This window comes from Spermophilus citellus (genome assembly GCF_964194105.1).
Source record: "Spermophilus citellus genome assembly, chromosome: 2".
Classification (NCBI taxonomy): Eukaryota; Metazoa; Chordata; class Mammalia; order Rodentia; family Sciuridae; genus Spermophilus; species Spermophilus citellus.
In genome coordinates, this window is record NC_138183.1 from 70,118,602 (window position 1) to 70,134,932 (window position 16,331).

Here is a 16,331-nt window from a genome sequence, read left to right on the forward strand (position 1 = left end):
AGAAGATTGGAAGTTCAATTAAAAAGTGAATGGGGGGCTGGGGATGTGGCTCAAGCGGTAGCGCTCGCCTGGCATGCGTGCGGCCCGGGTTCGATCCTCAGCACCGCATACCAACAAAGATGTTGTGTTCGCCGAGAACTAAAATAAATAAATAAATAAATATTAAAAAAAAAATTGTTGCTCTCATTATAAAAAAAAAAAAAAAAAAAAAGTGAATGGGGAGGTGGATTGCACTGCAGAAACCTCAGGATGCCCATCTCTCGACATACGCTGATTTACCTTCCTTCTGGATGTGCTCCTCTTGTTTTAGATGGATTTCACAGTACCCTCCCAGGCTCGCCCTACTGCAAGCATGCCCTGGGCTTTCAGTCTAACAGCCTGCCCACATCCTCCCCAACCACCCACAGTGCACAGTTCTTCCAGACCACACTGATGCAAGTGCTTTATGCATTCATGAACTTGTGTAATCATCATATAACCTTCTAGTAAGAGTCATCTGGGCATTTAAAGGATGAACTTATATCACTCATAAGCTACTGCTGTTCCACTACTACATTAATACTATGTCGTACCAAAGGCTATAAATTAAGGATATTCTCTCCTGCAGTCCTTAGAGGGAAAAGAAAGGTAGATGGCCGAAGGGAGCTGGCAGTCCTGAAGCTTGGGGAGGAAAAAGCATCCTCGTTTTTCAGGGATTTGCTTCTACTGTTCCTTCCCCCTCTGAGGAAGCCCCCAACCTTCTCAGGCAAAACTCTTCTAAGATTGCAAGGACCAGACAGAGCATCAGCTCCCTTTGAAACCTCCCCTTACCCCTCTCCAACCACCTTTCCCCTCGCGGTCTCAGAGCAGCTTGTTCCCATCTGGGCATGCATCATATATCCCTTATGAACTTACAGAGCTTTGTCCTTTTCATCTCAACCAGTGCTGTACCCTGAGACCTTCAGTGGATGGGACACATTTGATTTCATTCCTCCTTGAGGAGTGAAACTCTGAGCATTTGTTTTCTTTTATAGAGCTCTATGACTCTGCCAAGGACTCCTAGTCCACGCCCTCATTTTACAGAGAGGCAGGACTCTGGGTGCAGAGGGGTGTCAGACTTTAGCTCTGCTATTCAAGGTGATGGCGCCAAGCTGGACCCTCCCAGAGCAGGTACTCTAGTGCCAGAAGTTTCTCCCCACTGCTGGGCTAAAATGCTGGGACTGTTTTTAAAAATGCTGACTTCCACACCCGCTCATGAATCACAATCTCCTGGGGTGGGGCTGGGATATGAGCCATTTTAAAATCTGTCCAGGTGCTGGGCATGATGGAGCGTGCCTGCAATCCCACTGGCTTTTGAGGCTGAGGCAGGAGGATGGCTAGTTCAAAGCCAATCTCAGCATCTTAGTGAGGCTCTAAGCAACTCAGTGAGACCCCGTCTCTAAATATTAAAAGCTTTCCAGGTGATTCTATTCTGTATTCAGGGATGAGAACCATGGTATTTTATCCGTAGCACTGGAGACTGAACTCCAAGGCATTTGCCACTGAGCTACATCTCTAGCTCTTCTGATTTTTTATTTTGAGACACGGTCTCACTATGTTACCCAGGCTGGCCTTAATTTATAATACCCCTGCTGCAGCTTTTGGAGGCGCTGTGCCACCATGCCCAGCTAAACTATGCAAAGTTTGCAACTTAAACCATGTTTTTGATTTCTAGAAAATAAGAGCCAAACTGGTGGTACCCCACTTAAACAATCAGGTCCCCTCAGGGTCTAGGCCACAAGTATAAATACCTTCAGTGTGAAACTGGTATAAAAAGGAAAGGATAATGAAGGTTTGGGGAGACTGAGCACTCACCATGACTGAGGCCATGGGGAAGAACATACCAGGGAGGCCAGATCGAATCCTCCCTCCCCCAAAGAAGCTGAAGAAATTGGCTTTTATATGAAATTAACTATTTTTTTAAAAAAATCTTGGCAGTTAATTCAAATTAGAACATAACATTGGATTGGTCATGCACGACATACCCTCAGTCCACACCTGACATCAGCAAGGACTTCTTGCTGCTAATCCTTAGTGTCCCAATTTCATTCGTTTCTAGACCTTTCCTTTCCCCATTTTCCAGCTGGTCATCTCCTTCTTTCTCATTTTAGATGGATTTTTATCTTACAAGCTTTTTGGGGAAGAAGGACAAATTATAACACAAATCACAAAAACTATTTTAATTCTGTTGCATATTAGTTTGATTATCTCTTTTGTTTAAATTTAGCTCTTTATCTAATGAGACACTTTAAGAAAACAACCACACCACCACCCTAGACTCCCTCTTAGGCAAACGTGCCTTGTAAAAGCTCTACCCATGAGTACTGATCATAAAAAGAGATAGATTGAAGACAGAATGCTCTGCTTCCCTTCTCTGATGGCCTGGGCTATTTCTGGCATGTGGGAGACTCCACCCAACCCTATAAAGAATTCAAATACCTTATTATATGTGTCCTCTCACCTCAGACTTGTGAGATGGGGTATGATACCAAAAAGCTGGGTGTCTGAGGACCTCTAAGGAGAGAGAATGTGGGTGTGGTTCCTGTCCACCACACCAAGGCTCTGTCTCCACCCTATCACAGCCTAAAGAGGGCTGCAGGACTTGCAGGGGATTAAAAGGACAAGTCCAGCAAGGGCCCCATTCCCTTTCCCTCCTGTTAGTTGTGTGCCACACACTACATCGGGTTTTGGAAAAGCACTTCTTACTTGCCTGGATTAGTAGAATCTGCTTATAGGGTAGACTTTCCCAGGAGAGGCCACTCTACATTCAATAGGAGGAGGGTGTGCCTGGGTGGTTTGATGCCTGCCAGGACAGTGACATTAGAAAGAAGATACAGTCCCATGGTCCAAAAGACAAGCAAAAGTCCTCTATCTTTGTAATCCCTTACTCACCAAAGGGCATTTCCCGGAACACACAAAGGCTTAAATGGGAGCCATGCCAAGTTTCTACACTCCGGGCTTTCTCTATAGTCTGGGTTGCCTCACCATTATTATCTTCATCAAATTTTAAGAGACTGTCTCATAATATATTTTCTATCCAAGATTTAATATCAACATTTTAAAAAGCTAAATGACGAAATGAACGGTGGTCAGAGAACTAAATAAGAGAATTAAAACCTTACATTAAATTATCACAAAAATGATAATGGCTTAAGGGATAGTAAATGCTATTTATTTTCTCACAGCTCATAAGAGTTAAAAAGTATAGAGACTTTCCCAAGGAAAGAGTGAGGAAAGAAGCAGGTAAACCAATGGGCCAGACTCCCAGAGGTCACCAGCTTAGTTCCTTATCCACAGTTCCAACCAAACTGGACCAGATAAGCCCAGGGCAAGAGGAATTGACTGGACTGCTAATAATTGCAGTGAAAGGAGGAAAGACAGGCCATGGGAGTTAGAAATCACCTCTGACAATAATCCTTCCAGGGACAACCACATTATACCTGGTCATCTCTCTCTGAAACACAAAGCATTTCAGACAATTCCATTTTAAGGCTTCCTTAGAGCCAATGATGGAGAGAAAGAAGGTACAACAACTTTTACAAGAAGCCACAGAAGCAAGACTATTTTGTGTGACATGCCACCTGTTTATTCAGGAGAAAATCCAAGGGGAGCTGTCAGAGCATGAATTAACAGGGTAATCGACGGAGACTTAGGAGAACAGACTGGAAGAAAACTGCAAAGACCGGAGCAGCATCAGACTAGTAAGCAGCCTGGGGCGGACTGTTTGCTCCAGGTTCTATGCCCAGCATTGGTCAGCACGACATAAAGACTATGCAAATGTTTACTGTTTGAACACGGAGTCTGCTGGCGCTACAGAATTCTCAGCAAGGCAAGATAGGCCAAGAAGAAGATAACATGACTCTTACCTCTTAAACCTTAGAGTTTACAGGTCAGAGAGGCACATGACCGCAACTAAAAGCAAGTGATGGCAACTATTTCATAGAAATACAAAGCACTCTAGGAATAGAGAGGAAGGGATGAATCTCGCTGGGTTTATCAAGAACACTGTTGGAGGAGGAGAGAGTGGCAGGACTTGAAGGATAAGAAGGGTCTGCATTATTAGATATGGGAAAGTCACCCAGGACTGAAGAACAGTGCCTTAAGCAAAGCCATGAGCTGGGCAGCAGGGCACAGCAGGATGGGTGGACAGCTGCTGGGACTGAGCCAATGCCCCTCCTTCTTACATAAGTCTGCACATATCTAGACCCACCACCTAGAGCTGTAGAAGACTGGCAAGGCCATGGTTTTTGCAGGCATGAGGCTGGATGAAAACAGAGTTAAACCATAATTTCTGTCAAAATAAGGCCCCAAACAAAAGTTCAAAGTTATAAAGTTAGTAAAAGTATGTGTGTGGGGGGTGGGGAGGGGGAATAAAAGAACACAAAGCTCAAGGATCTGTAATCTTGCCAGCCATCCTTAACAAAACAAAACCATAAAGTAGTGAGAAACAAAGCAAAGAGTAACTTTCACTATGCCTTGGGGCTGGCCCATTACACAAAGGAGAGAAGCAGGGGCTGTTCTGCCAAGTAAATCTGTGTGGTCATTCTAAAGAAAGCAACTGAATGAATGAACTTATTGAATTATTTCTGCAGAATTCCATATCATTCCTCCCAGTAGTTGCCAGACTACACCTGATTTAAATTCACCACTGTGTGGATACTCTACTCTCTCATCATCAAAATGTCCTGGGGAACAGAACACCAAAGACAATACCTTAGAGGAAAAGCCCCCAGCTCTAAGCCCCCTTTACCTTTCTGGAAGAGGCTCTGTCTCAGGATTCTTCATTTAAAATCAGTATCCTGAATTCCAGCTGCTGACTTCTTGTGCTCAGATAAAGTCCCAGCACCTCTCCTCGGAGGACAGACAGCTCCAGTATGTGTGCAGGATTCAAGGGAGTGTGTAGGGAAGGGCCTGCTGTGACTCCTTATGGGACAAGTTGAGAGGTAACCAACCAGAGTCTATGATGTGCTGTGGCTGTTTCCCCTCATACTGCCAATCAGCTGTCTCTGGGGCAGATTGGAAGATGTGTGAATTATGGTGCTAATGGAAAAGTCTGGTGGTACAGGGCTTTGGTGTTTTGCAATTTTTTCCTGTAAGCTACATTGTTGGAATGGTTTGACAGGCAAACCACCCCTTCCTCCCCCACTGGCCTACAGACTTCCAGGTCTCCACCCTAGTGTGTTGTAAAACTCTGTCTCATCAGGCTGATTCACCACTCGAACAGGCAGGCACCAGTTAGGGTACATGCTACATAAACTGGGCAAATACCTCTGCCTCCTCTGCCAGGTCATGGGAAGACAGACCAGTCTCTGTCCACCCAGTTGGAGGAGAAGGAGCTTCCCCAAAAAACAATTTCTATGGTGTGTCCTTGATTTGAATAAAGTATCTGGGCCGATCAATCTAAGATACCAATGGAAAGAAACTGCATCAGCTATACTTTGGTAGGTGTATATATATATGGACGTAGATGAAGAGGGTAATAAGAGCAGAGGAGGAAAGAACTTTTTTAGGTTTTATTTATTAGAAGAAAGTATGAGTTGATGCATATAACTAAGGTTACAAAGATATTAAGCACCGGGCTTGAGTTACTAGAAATATCCCCCTCTATTCCTGCAGGATACTCTTAAATATGCTTATGGTACAGACACACTTAAAATGCCCAGGCCTATTGAACAGTTGGTGCAAGGGAAGAGGCATTCAAAATAAAGGGTTATCTCCAACCCAAGGAGATTAGCAGGATGAGCAGAATCAATGTTTTCACAAAGTTTGCAAAGCTGATAGGATTTATCAACAAACATAAATACTGTGAGAATAAATCCTGAAAAAGCACATAGCTATGTTTTCATTCTACCTAAATGAATCATATCTGAAATACAAATAAAAGTTAAATTTTAAAAAAAGGAACTATAATGAGCATAGTACTTGTGACTATGAATAGCAAACTGTTTCCATAAATGGGTATACTAGTCCCATCTCCTTTAAATAAAAGTCTTTATGGCGAAACTGTAAGCAAGACTATAACCTTTGATCCAGCTTGGACAACTACTGAATCACTCAAATTTCGCTTGCCATGGATCAGACAGTTAAGAATACCCCGGTTTGACTTTCAAGATAAGAACAAATCCCACAATCCCCCAAATCTGCCCCTTGGCAAAGCTCTCTTTCACATTTAGTTCTACTTTTTATCTGTTGATTAGAAAGGCCTTTGGAATATTTGGGAATATCACTTAATCTAAATTTTAGTCATGCTTTGCTCTAACAACTGCTAGAATAAGAAATCTGGTTCCAATAGTGAAAAAAAAAATTTTTTTCTCAAAATAGCAGCATACTTATTTTTAAGTGGTGACATCACTTGTTCTTATAGAACAACCAACTGAGGTCACTAATGCTGTATGCACAAACGAGCCACATATTTTAAACCTTCTCCTGTTTTCAGGCTTCCTAATGAACTGCAGCCCAAAAGCAGAACCCAACTTGGCCTCTAAATATGAACATATTTTTCCTAAAGCATATGGAAATGAGTAAATCAGTTAACAGCTCATTCCAAATATATTTAATGCAGAAGCCAAGAACGGAAAAAAAATCCATTTTTATTTGGGCTGAAAATTTCTACAACTGTTTGAATGTATCTTATAAAATCTGATTTCCTGGTTGCATCTTCTTTAAGGTGTTTATTAGAAAAGTCTACTCAATGCAATTTTTAAAATTTTTGCCAGAAATAGAATTAAGAATTTATTGCTTTCTATGAATCTGAGAACTATGCTAATATTTTTCATGCCAGTTAGAATCAAACAGTTTTTTTACAGAAAAGAACCCCAATGCAGAAGATGAGCTTTAGCTACTTTTCTTTCTCTAAGCCCATACAAATGTTCCTCAGAAACTGCACAAAAAAGATGAACTGAAATTATACAGAACACAGGAAGAAAGCAAAACATCACAGAAAAAGGAAGCAAATGAGCTATACTTTTGATCGGCTCAGCTAGCCCACCCAAGTCCTTCCAGAAAGAGGGGAAGTGCATAATCAGAAATAAATGCCAATGTACTCACGCTGGGAAGTCTGCAGGCTATATGCAAATCTTTGTAGGAAGGGCTGTTTTTATCCCTGGACTAAGAGTCTCTTGGAATAGCAGCAACCGCTCAAGTTCTTAACATAGTGAATCTCTCCACTACTGTTTTTATTTTGTGGGTTTTTTTTTTCTTTCTTTCTTGTTAGCACCTACAGAGCATCTGGGTAGAAATCTCCAACCCAAGGGATTCTTGTCCAGCACCGGGGAATAGAAGGAGTGCGATTCTATCCTAGCTAGACCCAAGCAGGCTAGTACTCACTGGAAGACAAATTGCCCTTCCTCGGCTTAGCTCTGTCTGAAATCTGATGCTTAACCCATTATGACTTGCTCAAGGTTTGGAGCAAGAAAGCTTATAAGGTGAAGTTGGCTGCAGCTTTGAGAGTTTATAAAAGAGGCAAGCCCTGACCAGGAAGAACTTCCGAAAAACCTCTGCAAGGGCTGGATGAATTCTGGCATTTTGATTAACCAGACAGAGAGACTCCAAAAGCCAGGGTCTACTATTCGTAGGTGGTCCTGGCATTTTAACAGCTATGAAATTCAAATGTAACTGCTTCACGCTCGAAAAAAAGAAATCTTCTCAAACTCCACCACTGTAAGAAAACAAATGATTGCACTTATAATCCTCAGTGTGAAATTAGCCTTCAATCGACTAATAACTGACAGTTTCAATTGAAGCCAAAATCTCCTTAAATCCAATTAATAAACACTTCTAATGCTAGAGTGAAACTGCAAGATGTAATAAATATTACTTTATTAGAATAGGATTATTAAATTGGCTCAGTGAAATAATTCACATTAAGGGAAAAACATAACATAATCCCTATCAGGGAGGGTATCTTATTTTTGAGTCAAGACAGTGTCTCACTGTATTGCCCAGGCTGGTCTCAAACTCATGAGCTCAAGCTATCCTCCTACCTCAGTTTCCAGAATAGCCAGGATTATGGGAGACTTCCACTGGACCTGGCTATTTTGAACCATTCTACTTTCAGGCTTTATGTAGATTTCTGATCTACAGACTTTCCCCTTGATCTGTTCCATCAGACCTTCAGGGATAACATTCTTCCAAGTTTTAAGGTTGATATAAATGCCTTGAACAAAGAAAAAAGAGCCCACATCTAATTTCCTTAACTCAGCATGTGAGCCAGGAAAGTTGTTTTGTCATCTCAGGATAGGAAAGGGAGGAAAGAGAACTGAAAACAAAACCTCTTACCTACATTTCTACAGTGTTAGGCAACTTTTGTTTTACCCCCTCCGCTCTTCTGGTTGTCTGATCATACAGTACTTACAGGGAAATAACAAACGAGAACACACATTTCAATCCTACTGCAAGCAGAATAAGGGGGCCCTGGAAGTTACAGAAGGAGCCCAGGAGTTACAGCAGCCCGTTCTAACCAGCTCACGCTCTCCCCTTGGGGTGACAGGACAGGTCTAAGACTCACCACCACGGAGGCACCACCTCTGCTGTGCTGTGTCTTTCCTTACAGTCTCAGAAAAGAGCAGGTTCGTTCCAGCTAAACCAGTCAGAGCAAAGTAGTCTTATGTTGATAAATAGCACACAATTCCCGCCCAGGTTCGCTGCAGTGGGCCCAGAGTTCTGTTTGAGAAATGCTCCTGCCCAGAAAAAATATTTACACAGCCGAGAGTGGGCTGCATGTGCTGCAACTCTGCCTGCTCCGCAGGAGTCTTCAGCTGTCTCCTGGACCTGCCTTATCAGTGGCCTTTGGACCTCATTTGAGATCAGCATAGAGACAAGACCTGAAGCCAAATAACTGACCAGGGTAATAAGAATCAAGCCTCACAGCAGCTTTAGCAGCCATGTAATAACAGCCCCTGCCCTTTCACCCACTTGTCCTGTTTCTGTGATATTATTCTCAGGAAACAATCAAAAAGGAGAAGAAAAATGACTAAGCAAGAGGATGTTCTCTGCATCATCATCTACAATGAGAAATATGCAAATATTCAATCCAAACTACCAAACAAAAAAGGAAGGGTAATTCAACTGCTAGAAACAGTCTACAGAATAGTATATGGTCATCAAAAATATTAATTTGAAAACTATGGTCCCTGAAGAATTGGAAGAGTGCAAAGGATGTTAAAACCAAGAGCCGAGTTCTAAAATGTATGAAAACAAAGTTTGTTCTTTGGACAAAGACACAAAAGGAAATACTAAAAACAAGGCCTTCTGTGGAATTTTGAGTGATTGTGCCTTATTTTCCTATCAAATTTTATAAATTTTATATTAATTTTTAAAAGTGCCTTAAATATATATGTATTATGTATGTGTGCATATGTGTGCGCGCGTGTGTATGTGTGTATACAAAGAGAGAGGGAGAGAGCACATGTGTGAGAGCACAAATTATGAGAAAGCAAGAGAAATGAGAGCAAGGGAAAATGGAGAAAGGTAACTAGCAGCAAAAAATAAAATCAAGATGGAAAAGGCAGGCATGAAGCAACTTCACAATGCTCATCCATCCATTTCTCCAAATGTTGGGCAAGGCTGGAAATACAATTCTTGCCACAATGTCGCAGTGCTGGGCAGTTCGACACGAGGGCGCTGGGCAGGTGTTGACCAGAACAGGAGCTCATGCAGACAACAGGACAAGGTCCAAGGTGCAAGCCCCTGACATCTGACTGTACTTCACTTTTTTCTTTTTCGTGGTGCTAGGGATCAAATCCGGGACCTTACTCGTGCTGGGAAAGCTTTCTACCACTGAGCTATACTTCTAGCCTATCAGTTTACATTTCAAAAAAACCCACGGGGGGGGGGAGGGGGGAACAAACCAGAAATGTTTTTATAGCTTTTTGTTTTCTTCTGCACAAAAGTCTTGTGAAAAAGATAAGGCAGGTGTTGTTATCGTCATCTGACAAATAAGCCACTTGTTATTTGGCTTCCAAAGGAATTCTAAGCTCTAATTAAAGTTTCACAATGTTAATTAGAGTTCAGAGAAGTATCAATCAGTATCCAGTTCACAGCATGATTCAGGGACCAGGTAAAAAGCAGACTGTCCCCACCTCCACACCCTGAAGATATACAGCTATTTTCCTCTTTGCTTCCTCACTAGCTACAGCAGAACAGTCAAGAGCAATTTATGATGCTCTAATCTCATTACATTAACAGAAGAGTAGTCATGCTATAACAAAATGTTGTGAATTAATAAATACAAAACTGTACCAGTCAACAGAAGTAAGGTGGAGGCTCTGGTAAAAAAACAGATAACATGATGACGAAGGATTGACAATGACAGGGTGGGTGGCAGGGAGGTGGATGCAATCTGGAAGGGGTACCCAGGTAGGGCGGTCAGGTTTAGCAACAAAAGTAGAATACCTGGTTAAATTTAAATTTAAATAGTACTTCTTCAATGTGAGTATGTCTGGCAACCCTGTACACAGGAGACCTCAACTTCCATTAGAATATATAATCCTGCAGGGTAGGGATCTTTTTTTTTTAAAAAAAAATTATTCTTTTAGTTGTAGGTGGACACAATACCCTTATTTAATTTTTATGTGATGCTGAGAATTGAACTCAGTGCCTCACACATGCTAAGCAAATGCTTTTCCTCTGAGCCACAACCCCAGCCCCAGGGTAGGGATTTTTACCTGTTTTGTTCACTGCTGTATCTCTAGTATCAGAAACAGGACCTAGCATACAGTAGGTGCTCAATAATCTTTGCCATGTACAGGTAAAGTTTACTGTGCTTGTCATACAAGTGCTTGTCATACAACCTACCTTTACATGTAGTATATGTCAGAAACTTATCATAAATCATACAAATGACAACATCAACTGCTCTCATTTTAAAAATCAGTGCCTTTTATCCAATCTAACTGAAGGACAGTGGGGATGTATCCTTAATTAAAGACTAATTGGAAAATGAGCACACCATTTATTTCTAAGTGGTAGCATCACCGGTTATTCATTACTTTTTTTTAGACAATTGTATTTTGATATTTTCAATTGTCTATGGTGAGTGATCACATTCACACGTTTGCACATGGGAGTATACAAAGTGACTGAATGACGGTTGTGGGGAGCCACTGTGAATGACCACACCTTCCAGTCCTGCATCCTCCACGAGGGTTGAGCTACAATCACCCATTCTTTTGTAATCCTACCCCATTGCCATTTTGGGGATAGAATGTTCCATGGAACCTCCCTGGGTGTGTTCCCTATATAAGAATAAAGAATTCTGGTGGCTCTCTTTTTCCAAGGACTGTTAGGGTCACAGAACCATCTCTGGAATATTGAAAAAGGTATTTCTATGTGGTTGCGTGCTTTCCTTTGTTGTTTTCTTGAGTTACTGGAATAGTCAGATTTTGCGAACCCAGCATTAGGTCGCTGGCTAGGACAGCTGGCGATAGACTGTGCCTCTGAACAGATCTGGTTACAGGGGTCAAGCCTTCCCTTGTCTGGTCCAGACACCCTCCGTCACAAATCAGACAACCTTCTTTAGTTTTCAAACTCAAAGCCCAGTTCTGGCTGCAGGACACTGTGGGGAAGGAGAAGTTACAGCTGGCCTCTCTGACCCCAGGAACAGGGAGAAAGGGCAGGGCAGGCCACGTTGGAAAAGGCATTAGGGCAAGCATGATAGGGATCTAAGCCCCGAAGACAGGACTTTGTCATAGACACCAGAGGGTGACCATGATGATGATGATGATGATGCTGATGAAAATCTTGGTGGCATAATTCTACAGGACTATCGTGAGGACTAAAGGGTAATAATGTGGGCGGAGTATCTCGGCACCATGGTGTATAGTATATTGTCATTCGTATTTTTATTATGGACAGTCCCTGGGCAGAATCTATAAAAAGGCCTAAGGAGGTGGGCAGTAGGAAGGACAAAGGAATGGACAGGAAAAATCTGATGACCCACAAAAAATAATTGAGTTTATTTGGGTTTGGGTAAGTCAGTGTTTTTGCCAGAGGGGTTTACTTTTGCATCTAGGATTGGTGAAACAGAAAGTCAGTCACACAAATGGGTGGGGAGTATAGCTCAGGGGTAGAGCACTTGCTTAATACTGTGAGGAAAAGTTAAAAAAAAAAAAAAAACATATACAGCTGGGTGCAGTGGTGCATGCCTGTATTCCCAGTGACTCAGGATGCTGAGGCAGGAGAATCTCGAGTTCAAAGCCAGCCTCAGAAACTTAATGAGGCCCTGTCTCTAAGAAAATATAAAAAGGCTAGAGATGTGGCTCAGGGGTTAAGCACCTCTGGGTTCAACCTTTGGTACCAAAAAAAAAAAAAAAAAAAATCACATACAGGGTTGAGAATGGCCATTTCTGTGGTCTTCTCCTCTGTTGTCTGAAAGTGCTTCACAGATTACACAGCGTGTGTGACTACAAGTCCGGTACTCTCACTGATCCTCACCCCCAGGCAGACAGGCTTACCTCTGTCTTACATGTGTCTGACACTGTCTGCCCAGTGTTTCATGATTATTGCTTCAGTTAGGACTCCACTTCTCATCTCCTGGCTCCAAAGCTGTGCACCCTTCTCTACACAGCATTGCCACTGGGGGTGCTCAGAGTCAGCAGAGCTAGGACTGTGGACACAGGCTCTGGGAAAGAATTCCCAGAGGATTCCTGTTCTTACTCAGTCTGCTATTTGGCAGATAATTCAAAAGAAAAACAAATACTTGGCCTGCCATTTTAGACAGGTTGTCATCTCAGTTCAAGTACCATCTCTCTGTATTTGTTTATGGATTTCTCCCAAATCTTTCATAAACAATATTTGGTATTCAACCTATAGATTCCTATAATATAACCAATGTAAGAACTGGAATACGGGTCTGTATGATTCCAAACATGGCTTGTTGTATAGTACTTTATGGAGTCACTTTACGGAATACCCCTTCCTTCCCCTTTCTGATTATCACCATCATCATCATCATTATCATCAAAGTAGGGATTATTTTCAGCATTCAAATATTTCTTCTCTCCTTCTTCAATCCCTTAGACATAAGCACGAGAACATATCTGTTATACTTGCATTAGCATTCAGGATTTTACATTTCCCTTTCAGCACCTTGAAAGAATTGTCTTAGATAAATAATTTACCTGATTTCAGTACAGAAAGTCTAAAGATAAATATAAATTTTCTAAGAGATTAAGTAAGGAACAATAAAACTTCTGTGGATAGAAAATTGCTCTGAAATCCTACTTTTATCAATAGCAACTTGCTATTATCTATTATTAAAAGAAATTATTTTGTGCAAAAGATATCATTTAAAAAGGTAAAGAAAAGTGTGTGTGTGGGGGGTGTATTTCCTAAAACTCAAAGGGAGATCAGTAGAGGAAAAGGACCAAGGGGTGGAAGAAAGGGGAAAGTGCTAGGGAGTGACATTGGCCAAATTATATAGTTCTATTGTGTCATGTACAAATACGCGACAACAAATCCCATCAACATGTACAACTATAGTGCACCAATAAAAAATGTGGGGAAACACACACACACACACTCCCTACCCCCCCCCCCCACCAGAGCCCAGAGTTACCTGAGGCACAGCTGTTAACCTTTGTGGTGTGAGCCATGCTGGCTGGAATCCAAGGACAGACCCAGAAAGGAGCGAGGAGTCATGCAAATTTTATACATCAAGTTCCCAAAGGCATTCAACCTGAAACAATAAAGACAGCCCCATTAAAATGGATCGTTTAAAAATATGTACAACACTAAATCTTAGAATTCTATTTACAAAAAAGACGGCTGACGGAGAAAGCCAATTGGAATGGGGGAGAGAGAGACTGAGGACCCAGGAGGCAGCTGCAGTGGACCCGGACACTCAGTACGAAGACAACTATGGAGCCCATGGGCCGGGCGCTAGGAACTGAAACACCTCCAAACACAACGCTCTTGCCCCAGATGTTAACATTTTATAAAAAGGTAACTTTGTGCAAATTTTTTGAGATGTTTGAAGTCCTTTCTCCCAACCCCTTTTCTCCATGCAGGCACCTCTCTAAAACACAAATCCAACCCAGTCAGTTACCCTCTTAAAAACAAAGCACAATTCAAAACCTTCCATTGTCCTGTTGGAGAAACTTCAGATGACGGAAGAGGGCACAGAGTTTGGAAATGTTAGACTCCATGTGGGGCCACATATTTCTTATTTTATATTGATTTTCTCTTTTAAAGTTACCTGAGATTACTATGAGACATATTACAATCACAAAATTTAAAACTAAAGAAGATTATTACTCCAACATTTGCTTTTTTGGAAATGCTTTCTGAAAAATACTGCCAGAAAAAAGCAAACAACAGTAAATATAGAAACAGACCATTTCTTTTTTTTAATAATTATTTTTTTTGAGTTATAGGTGGACACAATATCTTTGCTTTATTATTATGTGGTGCTGAGGATCGAACCCAGTGCCTCATGCGTTCAAGGCAAGCACTCTCCCTCTGAGCCACAATCCCAGCCCCCAGACCATTTCTAATGTGACCAAATTCTAACTTTAGACCCACAAACCCAAACCCGAGCTGAACAAACCTCAAGCACATACTTAAAATGTCAACTAAACTTTTAATCTGAGAGAACATTCTGCCTTTGTTTTTTTGGGACTGGCTTATTTCACTTAACATGATATTCTTCAGTCCCATCCATTTACCAGCAAATGTCATAATTTCATTCTTCTTTATGGCTAAGTAATATTCCATTGTGTGTGTGTGTGTGTGTGTGTGTGTGTATACACATACACATCACATTTTTTTTACTCATTCATCTGTTGTCAGGCATTTAGGTTGGTTATATAGCTTGGCTATTGTGAATTGAGCTACTATAAACATTGAAGTTCACTGGATTAGACAAAGGGGAATGAAGGGAAGGCAGAGGAGATGGGACTAGGGAAGATGGTAGAATGAATTAGACATATCTTTCCTACCCACATATATGAGTACACAACCAATGTAACTTCACATCATGTACAACCACAATAATGGGATCCTAATTGGAACAAGTTATACTTATTCTACGTATGTATAACATGTCAAAGTATACTGGGCTGGAGTTGTGGTTCACTGTGGTACAGCGCTTACCTAGCATGTGTGAGGCACTGGGTTTGATCCTTAGCACCACATAAAAATGAAAATAAGGGGCTGGGGATGTGGCTCAAGCAGTAGCGCGCTCACCTGGCACACGTGCGGCCTGGGTTCAATCCTCAGCACCACATACAAACAAAGATGTTGTGTCTGCCGAAAACTAAAAAATTAAAATATTTAAAAAAATAAAAAATAAAAATAAAATAAAGGTATTGTGTCCATTTACAAAAAAAAAATAATTTTAAAAACTCTTAAAAAAACTTTTAAGACCCCTACATGATCTCCCAATAAGAAAAGGATGCTAAAAATAATAACAGTCATATATTGAATCCTAATGTAGCACTATGATTATGTAAAAGTTTGTAATAGTCTGGTAAAATACTCAAAATATGTTGCTCAAAAAAAGACAATGATGGTAATAACCTGGATAATGCTGATGACAACTAACACTAATCAATCTCTTACTGCTGATACTGAAATCTAAAATGTCACCCATTCTAAGGTATATCATTATTTTACGTACCACTGATCTAGGAAAGATGCCACCAATCAAATCCTAAAACACATTTTCTCAAAAATATATGTATGCACATATTTACACATTAATTAAAACTATAAGTGAATGAACCAGTGTTCACTGTGGTTGGCCTTGGGTGATGACCTAGATGATTTGGGGCTCCTTTATTCCTTTCATAATACTGACTATTAAAAATAAATATCTAGAACCATTTTGTCAATTTTAATTTTATTTGCTTTAAAATCATCAAGAAAGGAAAAAGTATCTTAAAATTTTAGCAAAAGGAAACTATCTGGCCATAATGGAGATTATAGGAGATCAGAAATGTTTGTAAATAAAAAGTAAGGAAAAGGGCAGGACTGGTGGTTTTGATCACACTAGGTGAGACCTTGCTGCTTGGCTAGTGACACCGTCCTTGTTGAAAAGGTTACACCACAGTTCAAAGTCAACCTCTGCGAAAGCAGCTAGTGCACATCCCAAAGGACTCCTCCTCTCTTTCTGGTTGAACGGCTACTCTGACAAGTGTGCTCCCTGCTTGGCTCTTCCAGCTACAGGGACCAGCGGTCAGCTCTGGTGGCGAACCTTCCACTCCATGCTGGTCCCCAGTCTCTGGCTGGCAACACCATGACAGGATAGCTCTAATTTCTCTAAGGGGCAACCACCTGACATATTAGGGGAAAAAAGGACACTGGTTCAGGTCCAT

General features: G+C 41.3%; 1 protein-coding gene and 1 long non-coding RNA gene across 6 annotated transcripts in view; one reads left to right on the forward strand and one right to left on the reverse strand.

Moving 5' to 3' along the window:
• Nucleotides 1-16,331, reverse strand: part of KANK1 (KN motif and ankyrin repeat domains 1) — a 200,299-nt gene that overhangs the window by 40,397 nt on the left and 143,571 nt on the right. For all 5 annotated transcript variants that reach the window (XR_014020417.1, XM_081279442.1, XM_081279445.1 and 2 more), the window contains one exon: nucleotides 13,574-13,693. Coding sequence is in view for 4 of the 5 variants with exons in the window: in XM_081279442.1 (XP_081135568.1) it covers nucleotides 13,574-13,610 (37 nt within the window). In the remaining variant the exon portion in view is untranslated. The remainder of the gene's footprint in view (nucleotides 1-13,573; nucleotides 13,694-16,331) is intronic.
• LOC308641148 overlaps nucleotides 1-16,331 on the forward strand; it is a 438,634-nt gene that overhangs the window by 12,447 nt on the left and 409,856 nt on the right. The gene's annotated exons all lie outside the window — the stretch shown is intronic.